The 10000-nt window shown below is 47.0% G+C and overlaps 1 protein-coding gene across 1 annotated transcript in view; it reads right to left on the bottom strand.

Annotated features, from left to right (window-relative positions):
• The window catches only part of LOC122248923 (uncharacterized), a 200103-nt gene that overhangs the window by 87153 nt on the left and 102950 nt on the right, over positions 1–10000 (bottom strand). Inside the window, exons 2-3 of the mRNA XM_086542464.1 lie at positions 9717–9746; positions 7974–8006 (exon numbers count right to left, since the gene is read on the bottom strand). Of these exons, the coding sequence (XP_086398590.1) occupies positions 7974–8006; positions 9717–9746 (63 nt within the window). The remainder of the gene's footprint in view (positions 1–7973; positions 8007–9716; positions 9747–10000) is intronic.

The following is a 10000-nucleotide window of genomic DNA, read 5'->3' as shown; positions in this document are numbered from 1 at the left end:
TCATAATTCCTATTTGCTAGTTCTTTTCCCGTCTCTTGTTATTATTCTTAATTTCAAACACATGTCCCATTTGCAAAGCGTAAATTCCTTCTTCCCATCTTTTGCTTCCGTTTCGATTATAATCTCAACCGTTTTCTACTATTACCTTAGATTTGCATTTTGGTAATTTGGTTATCGTAATTGTTTCTCTGGATGTTGAAGTGGTGATGGTGGAAGCTGGACACAATCGGGGTCAAGTGGAAAGGTTATAGGTATAACTGACTCTCATCCTTTCTCTGAGCCTTCTCTATATCCTCCCTTTTCAGTGCTTATCTACTTTACCTTCCTTTTTTTCATTTCTCTACACTGGCTTTTCGCAAATATTTATGCCTGGAAATTCTTGGAATAATCCATGTCTACTTGACAGTAATGGTCATTTGTTGCAGTGATGAAAAGGGGACGTTTTAATTAATGATACAGAATGTATAACTATATATCGAAGATTTTACGAACATATAAGAGGAAAAAATGCCGTAGAACGTGTCGCTGCGTTGATTAAGTCCGTCATAAGCGCTGCGGTATTCACGCGGGAAGCTGTAACGAGCGAAAACCAAGGAAGTGTGGCGGCCTTCATCTACTTAAACCTGCGGTTAATTCCCGGTCACGAAGAATTGCTCAAAAAGAAATATTATCACACATCATATATGAAAATATTTCCATTCGAACATAGATATAGACTGAGATCATAGATATAAGCTGAGTCTGACCTTCAGGGAACGAGGGCAGGTGGCCTAGAATGACCCCGTTCCAAGACAGTCCGAAACGCTGATAAAAGTGTTATGAAATATGCCAAGGCCGTCGTTCGCTGGGCTACCTTTGTTTACAATCGATACAAATGACGCTCGCTGCCCTTGCCTGCCAGCTTGCTTGCGTGCCTGAGCGGCGCCAGAAGACAGATTACATGCCCCCCCCCCTTCTCCCCCTCCATCTTTCTGCTAATCCTCCCCCTTTCCAGTTCTTCGCCGCGGGATCTACGCCACAGTGTTGTTCTGCTTCTGCGGCGGCGTTGGCGACAGCTATCGACGCGGAGGCCGTTTGTGTGTCGACGGGTCTCGCGGTCACGTGATCGATATGCTTCGCGTAAGAAACATCCCTGTGTGGGCGGGTGGCATGCGATGTGGAATGACACCGCGGCCCGCACGCTACCGCTGACTAACCATCTGACCCCCGATCCTCTAACCCTCCCCCTTAAAAGTTAAAAGCTACGCCGCAGATACGTAGTCTTGCGCGACAAAATTTTCACCATCAACCTATCTATCTACCTACCTTTCTTCTTTCCTTTCTTCCTTTCTTCCTTCTCTCCCTATTTCCCTCTCTTTCTTCCTTCCTCTCTCTATCTCTCTCATTCCTTTCGTTCTTTTCTCTCTTTCTTCATTCCTTCTTCCTATCCTCTCTCCTTCTCTTCCCCTTTCTCTGTCCCCTACTCCTTTACTCCCTCCTTCCAACAATCCCAACGTAAACATAAAGACCGACTCTGGGACGGATCACAACCTATCCCCAAGGACATGGCCTTCGGTTGAAGGAGTTCTATCGTTGCCACAGGAATCCCATTTTGTATGTTTTCTCCGTTCATTTTCGTACTGCAATCTTACCTGTCTTTTTAGTCATGTCTATAGCTACTCCTATTCTTTCCCTCTCTCTCTCTCTCCCTCTCTCTCTCTCTCTCTCTCTCTCTCTCTCTCTCTCTCTCTCTCTCTCTCTCTCTCCCTCCCTCTCTTCCCGTCTCTACCTCACTCCCTCTCCCTTTCCTTAACTCTATCCCTCCCACTTTTTCTCCCTCGTCCTCCTCCTAATCGCTGTCCCCCTATATCTTTCTCCCTTTCCCTTCTCTATTTTCTCCTCCTCCTCATCTTTTGTCATGAGATAAGGAATTGCTTCCTTTCTACTCTTCTGCTTCGCTGTTCGAGGACTTCCGGCTGTGAAACCACCCAAGTCATTTGCATAAACCCTCGTCCCGGAACGTGCTGTAGGACACTCCTTTTTCGAACTAAGACGACTATGCTGCATCTCCTCCTCCTTCATCTTTATCGTCGTCGTCGTCATCGTCATCTTCTTCCCTCTAATCCTTGTCCGTCCTTCTCTTCCATCGTCTCCCTCAGTTTCTTCTTGTTCCCCTATTCCCCCTCATCCCCAACGTCATATGCCGCACCTCTTTCTTCCCCTTCCTATCCCTCCTTCTAAGTGTTCTTTAAAGCCATTTCCGCCAATCAGAAGCGACGGGCACCTGCTTGCTCTGTTCGCCCTCCCCCCCTTCCCCCATCCCCTCCCTAGATTCAGGAAACACCCGTCCCGACAGGTGTTTCTCTCTCTCTCTCTCTCTCTCTCTCTCTCTCTCTCTCTCTCTCTCTCTCTCTCTCTCTCTCTCTCTCTCTCTCTCTCTCTCTCTCTCAGGGGAGGGGGGGAGTACCGACGGAGCCATTAGAGGGAAAGAAGAAACGGAGAGATAAAATAAAGGAAAGGAGATAAGAAAAGAAAGATGAGAGAGATAAATAAGAGGAGGAAGAAGAACAAAAATGAAAAAAAAATGAAGCCACACCACACTCTTTTAGGAACGTTTGTATATTCAACTGCATCAGCGTGGCCATAACATTCCCGTACGCGCATTCCACAGCTATGACTCACGAGTTGTTCCCATCCATCCGAGGCCCCCACTCTCCGCTCCCCCTTCCCATCATCCACTCATTCTAAGTCCTACCCTATCCACCCGACGGTCTTTAAGCATCATTAGAATTTATTCTTTCATTTGCTGTTTCGTCTTTCTCGCTCTCTCCCTCCCTTTCTGTCCGCCTCTCTCTCTCTCTCTCTATCTCTCTATCTCTCTCTCCCCCTCTCTCCTCTCCCCCTTTCATTTGCTGTCTCGTCTCGTCTCGTCTCGTCTCGTCTCGTCTCGTCTCTCTCCCTCTCTCTTTCATTTTCATTTTTATTCTCCTTCTCCTTCTCCCTCTCCTTTTCCTTCTCCCTCTCCTCCTTCCCCCTCCTTCTCCTTCTCCCTCTCTCTATAAACCCCGCCTCTCCTTAATCCTCCTTTCCTTATCTCTCATCTTCTTTACCGTCCTTCGCCTTCTGCTAGAAAACCAGAATACAACTCCAACGAAGAAAGGAAAAGGAGATGGCACGTCAGAGGATACAGACGAAGAGGCGAAGAAAAGAGAAAAGAGAGACAGAAGGTGGAAGAAGATAAGTCTAGACTGATCAAATATTCACAACCTCTCGCCCGGTGCCAGAGAGGTCGGTCGGCGCTAAGAGAAAAATAAATAAATAAAAGATGACAGAAAGGGGAAAACAAAAACAAAAACAAACGTCTTTTCATCACGCGACGAAAGCTTTCATTCGAGAGCCTAAGATTAATTTCAAGACTCAAGAAAGGGGGAGGAGTGGGGAGGGGAGGGGAGGGGAGGGGAGGGGAGGGGAGGGGGAGGGGAGGGGAGGGGGGGGGGAGGGGAGGAGGGGAGGGGAGGAGAGGGGGGAATGGGGGTGTAGAGGTGGATAAGTAACGGGGAGCAGAGGGGTGCTTGTCGAGTTAAAAGAGAGGAGGGAGAGGAGAAGAGGAAAAAGGAGGAAAGGAGAGGAGGGAGAGGAGAAGAATGGGAGCGGAGAAGGGAGGGGAGGGAGAGGAGGAGAAGTGAAGTGGAGGGTGGAGAAGAGGGAGGAACTAAAGAAGGGGGGCTGGGGAGAAGAAGGGGGAAAGGAGAAATAAAGCGAGAAGAGGAGTTTCAGGAATCCTTTATTTGTGTCTTAATTAAGTTGACTCTCTGAAAAGTTGCTGCTCGGAACTACAAAGCAAGGAACAAAGGTTTCGTCGTAATCACATAGGGCCGCTTTAATTACGAAAGGATCGTCTTAATGAACCTTTTTTTAGACCGATTTTGGAAAATGTCGAACTGGCAGAGGGAGGTCGCTGTTGCTTACAGTGCGTTTTAATTGACGATGGAAAATGTATTCAATTTATATGTTCATAAAACGCACGAATCATTGGCGTATGTGTATATACTAAGAATCGTGATATTAATTACATTCACCCCCTTACCATCGAAATTAATAACATTTTGAAGCAGCCCAGAATAAACAACAATGGAGTACCTGTTCACCGACCCAGCCTGGAGGAGGAAGACGGTAACAGCATGGTTCACCGAGGTTGGACCCGCACCGCCGCAGCGACACAATGGCTCTGATAACACCTCGCTGTACGACCCTGTGGTTCGCACCGCAATTCAATTTATACGCGATACGGCAGAACCGAGATAGGAAGACGATAGGAACATGTATCTATGGTAACTGAGATGCCGAGGACAACGCAAAACATGCCTGCGGTGGCAACACTGGCAGCTACGGAGGTGGCACTGATTGTTGTGGATTACGGCACCCCCCCCCCTACCCATTAACTCTACCCCGCCTCCCTCCCTCCCCTCTCCTCCCTCTCCGCCTACACGCTATCTGTCAGGCACGCATGATAAAGTCTTTTCATTTACCAAATGTCCCCTCTGGTTCATATTAAAAAAAAAGAAATGAATGAGTATTTTTCTAATTTGTCAACGTTCTCTCAGACTTATATAAAAACACTAATAACCACAAGATGATATCTCAACGTTAAAAAAAATGTCCAGTATCCCCATCTATCCCCACCTAACCATCCGCCCCTCACGCTTGGCCAGACAACGATAGACAATTATGTCTACCAACCATGTGCTTGGGGGATCGGGAGGGATGGGAGGGGGGAGGGAGAGAGGGAGGGAGAGGGGGAGAGAGGGAGAGAGGGGAGAGAGAGAGAGAGAGAGAGAGAGAGAGAGAGAGAGAGAGAGAGAGAGAGAGAGAGAGAGAGAGAGAGAGAGAGAGAGAGAGAGAGGAGAGAGAGAGAGGAGGAGAGAGAGAGAGAGAGAGAGAGAGAGAGAGAGAGAGAGAGAGAGAGAGAGAGAGAGAGAGAGAGAGAGAGAGAGAGAGAGAGAGAGAGAGAGAGAGAGAGAAAGAGAGGAAAGTGTAAACAAAAACTATTATATCTTAATTTAATTATACCAATAGAGGCCGGAGGGCATAAGGAGGGAAATTAATATGATGGCAATAAATGACGGTGCCTTGGTATGGAGAGGGGAGGCGTAGAAGAGGGTGTGGAAGGGGAAGGGGTAGGAGGAGGGTGTGGGAGGTGGTAGTGATGTGACGCTCCAGTGGGCAAGAAGGACGTCACGGATGAGTCACAGTTGCGGTCAGCCACAGACACATGCCCCTCCCCTTCCCACCCTACTCCTCCCCCATCCCTGTCAACCCCCGGCCTTCTCTCTTCACACGGGTACTAGGCAGAAGACACTCAACGTTCAAAAGGGGGGGGGGAGGAGAAGGAGAAGGAGAAGGAGAAGGAGGAGGAGGAGGAGGAGGAGGAGGAGGAGGAGGAGGAGGAGGAGGAGGAGGAGAAAGAGGCGGAGGAAGAGGAGAAGGAGAAGGAGAAGGAGGCGAAGGAAGAGGAGGAGAAGGAGGCGGAGGAAGAGGAGGAAAAGGAGGAAGAGGAGGAAAAGGAGGAGGAGGAAGAGGAGTTGGAAGAGGAAAAGAAGAAGGAGGAGGAGGAGCAGCAGCAGCGGCAGAAGGACGTCTTGCTGCCCTTGAGGAAGGATCTTATTTCATCTCAAGCGCATGGGTTCGTTCTAAGGAGTTCCGGCTGCTGTCATGAAGTGTCATACACGAATGCCATGCAACTGGACTCTATTGAATAATAAGCTGATTAATCAGGCTTCCACTGGCCTGTGGGGGTGGCGAGATAAAGAAAGAAGTGGTAAGGAGAGGAGGAGGGGACAATAAGAGAGGGAGGGGAGAAGGAAAGAGGGCGGGGGGCAGGTAAGAAGGAGGGGAGAAGGAGTGGGAATGGAGACGGCGAGAGGGATGGGGTGGGGAGGAAGAGAGAGGTGGAAGAGAAAGCAAGAGGGAAGGGAGAAGGCAAGAGGAAGGAGACAATCAATGGAGAAGGGGGGAGAAGAGGAGATAAGGATGTGGGATGGGGAGGAGGAGGGAACTTTCCTTTGGTTCTAACAAAGGCGATATTAATACTCGACTCCTTTAAAAAAATAAAAACGAATTTACGAACGTATCTTACCGCTGAGCTGCTTGCAACACAAATCATATATTTGAAGGTTGCTGCTCTACAATGCATAATGTCCTACCGGTCCAGTGCACTATATCCAATGAGTGACTTACACACCTTTAAGATTACAAATAGCACACAGGCCCAAAGTAACCCCACATAACCTCACACAAACACAAAAGGAGGAAAATCATATCTAAGCGCAATTTTTAGATCCCATGACGTCGAGCCAGCGTCCGTTCCGGTCTACGGCAGCGTGGCACCCAACGCTCAGGTGATTCAGCATACCTGAGGGAACGCTGAAGGAACGCTGCGTAATCCCGGGAAATTCTAGGGACTCTAGGGTTTCCTCTCGCGTTCTGGAGAGGGAGGGGGGAGTAGGGCGATCTCGCGTGCGCCCCGACTGGGATGCGACCAAGAGGGGAGGAAGGGGGGTTGGGGCTAAGGTGGGATAGGGGGCGGGTCTGGGGATGGGTTGGTGGGGGAGAAGCTGAGGGAGGGATAGGGGAAGGGTCTGGGGGTGGTTGGCTGGTCGGCTGGCAGGGCGATCATGCACGAGTGAACACAGAGAGACGGCCACAGCGGGAGTAAATAACACTTCTGACAGCGGCCTGCCACGTCAACACTAAGTAGCTCATCTCGTCTCGACAGGGGTTAAAAATGCGACTCGTGACGTGACAATAACTCGTGACAAAGTAATGACAGTGAGTGACGACCTTGGGTTCTCTCTGCCATGCAAGTATTGGGTGCACATTACCTCATTAAACATATTAATGACATCACACCGCCAACGTTTGACCTTTGCTATACATGTGGGACGTACCTGAACCTTGGCTTGGCTTAGCACGATAAGTCCTGATCAACTAGATTCTAGTAGCAAGCTCATTCCTAGACCACACTGAAACCCCACCCACACGACCCTCTCCCAATGTGGGCTCCAAATCACATCCTTATAAAGTAGAATGAGTACTACATACCTATCCAAGCCACAGTGAGAACTACATACCTGACCAGCTTCAGGCGAGACACGCAAGCTGTCATGTGACCACGGAGGCAGAAATGTCACTGACACACACATTGACAAATTGCATCCTGTAGTCGAAAAAAATCGAAATTTTGTTGTATTCCATCGACATATAAACCGAGGTTGATATTACTGCCAGGAAATGACTAATGACCTTTACAGATCGTTTCACACAGAGCCAGAAGCTCTCAACCCCGCAGTTAAAAAACTAGCACTGATCGTCATCTAGTTTCCACAATGCGCCTATTCCTATTCAATTCCTTCAATTCACTCACTTACCTTTCTAATCTATCCCAGTTCTTCCCGCACATTCCTTCTCTCCCTCCCTACCATCTTCCTTCGCTCCCTGTCTTCCTTCCTTTCCTCCTATCATCCCTGCCTCCCTTCATTCCTACTAATAAATACATGAATGAACGAATATTTATATATATGCATATAGACACAAAACATCAAAGCGAATACAAGGCCATGCAACTACGCGAAGTTGCCCGACCACGGCGAGACTGTCAGCCTGACAGTCAACTCGCGCGTGTTGCAACAATGCCCGTCATGATGCAGCCATGCGCGGTCAGCATATGGCAGTCAAGAGTGCCTTTTAATGCTCACCAAATATCGAAGCTTAAAAATGGACGAAAAATGTATTAATGACTCAACAAACATACAACAATTAGTAATACAAAGCTTTATAGCAAGTGTATGGCTTTTATTTTTCTTGGTTCTAATATCTAACATTACGCGTGTGCAAAATACGCTTAAGTGATATCTAACTCACGGTGTTAGCGCAGGCAAAACAAGAGCTTAGTGTTAAAGAAAAAAAGTGTAGCAGATAATTAAGAGAATGTTTACCCGTCTTCTGTTTCTTCGTGGTAAATGCAACATCTGGAAGAATAAAGCGCATTAGAATAATACCAAAAGGCTTTCTTGCTACCGAATGCTACGTCTCTCTCTCTCTCTCTCTCTCTCTCTCTCTCTCTCTCTCTCTCTCTCTCTCTCTCTCTCTCTCTCTCTCTCTCTTTTACTCAAGGACAAAATACTAGATTACTACTGTACAGATATAACAAGAAATCTCAATCAAAGCCAATGCAAATATCGAAACAACAAAATACATCAAAATATTGCAAAAAACAATTGTGTCGCATTATAATACAATGATATAATACGAAGGAACATGGAAAATTACAATATGAACAACATTTCATCCACAGAAAGCAAACTCATGCAAGAGCGCATGGCATCAAAACAAAACAAAGTCAAGTAACACAAGCTACACACACGATCAAAGTTCTGTCTACTGCATGCCTGGCCTTGAAACACCGCCGTCAGTAGCTGTGTTGACGGCCATTAAGTTTGCCCGCTTGTCTGTGTATCTGGTTCCAATTTTCTTGAAGGGGGGGGGGGTACCATTTAAAGGTCGTCTCACGTGGGAGTGCATGGCCATTCGACCAACCCAATTCGTGGTCGAAATTAGGGACATGGATGTTGGGGGGAAAACATGACAAAAAAGCTGATAACTTCCGATCGTTGGGTGTGTATCGACCAGGACGCTCTCACTCGCGGTGGTGAGGTGAGGCTGCGGCGGCGCCCATGCACTCCGGACATTCACTGCTGGAGAGATGTGGGTCACCAAGCTCCCCCTCGCCGAGCCGTCTACAGGTGCTGTTTACAAGATGCTACGCCTTCGTCCTATAGAATCGTCCATAGACACACATCAACATGCGCTCAGGTCGTGTATGAAGTTCGAAGGGAATGCCGAGACGTCTGTTGGGAGATCCCGTTCTTGTCATGCAATACTCATGGCACGCATATGTAAGCAGAAGCACAGTTCACAAAGGCAGCTAATACGATGTTATTTCAGTTATCTTGTAAATGTGATACAGGCTTGTGATTAAGAAAGAAATGCACTGAGATTAGAAACGTACAGTGCGTATATACTGAACACTTCATACGGGGTGATTAATGCATGACGCCTAGAGTTATACAGAGCCAAAAGGTCATGTTCTAAGCAGGAGAACAGATGCAACTAGTTAGGTGATGCAATGAAGTGAGCTTCAGAAATATAATAATGTGAAGAGGAGGGAGGGAGGGCGGGCGGGGGGAGGGAGGGAGAGGGGGGAGAAGGATAAGGAGAGAGAGTGAGAGAGGAAATGGAAGAGGAAGAGGGAGAGAAGGGAGAAGAAGGAGAGAGAAGGAGAGAGAAGGGGAAGAGAGAGGAAGGGAGGGAGGGAGGGAGGAGGGGAGGGAGAGGGAGAGAGAGGGAAAGAGGGAGAGAGGGAGAGGGAGAGGGAGGGAGGGAGGGAGAGAGAGAGAGAGAGAGAGAGAGAGAGAGGGGGGGGAGAGGGAGAGAGGGAGAGAGAAGGGTGGAGTGAGTGAATGAGTGTGTCAACTAAACTACATAACAAATTAAACATACCGTAAGAGAGAAAAGTAAACAAACGAAATCAAAATGCTGCTTACATGCCCAACATGCCTTTATACAAATGAAGTCAAGCAAAGCACTACCGGAAGACCTGGCAAAAGGGTTTTATTTCCCTTCAAGTCCTAACATCGCCATTTGCAAGACAGGGAATCTGAAGGTATTGCAGGCATTACCTGATATTTCCGCTGTGGTATATGCAACATCTGCAACAAAAGATATGAGGTTTAGTACATGGTTAGTAATAAACGAGTCCATTATCACCAGGAAATGTAAGATGTTAAATAAATTCTAACTAAAGAAAGTATTAGTGTAAATGTAATCTTATATATATTGATATATTTATATATATATATAATATATATATATATATATATATATATATATATATATATATACATATATACATAAATATAGATATAAATATATATATACATAAATATAATATATATATATATAT

The sequence above is a fragment of the Penaeus japonicus genome, unplaced genomic scaffold (genome assembly GCF_977035675.1).
Source record: "Penaeus japonicus unplaced genomic scaffold, GWHDUDI00000001_assembly GWHDUDI00000012, whole genome shotgun sequence".
Lineage (NCBI taxonomy): Eukaryota > Metazoa > Arthropoda > Malacostraca > Decapoda > Penaeidae > Penaeus > Penaeus japonicus.
This window is presented reverse-complemented; position numbering and strand designations above follow the sequence as displayed.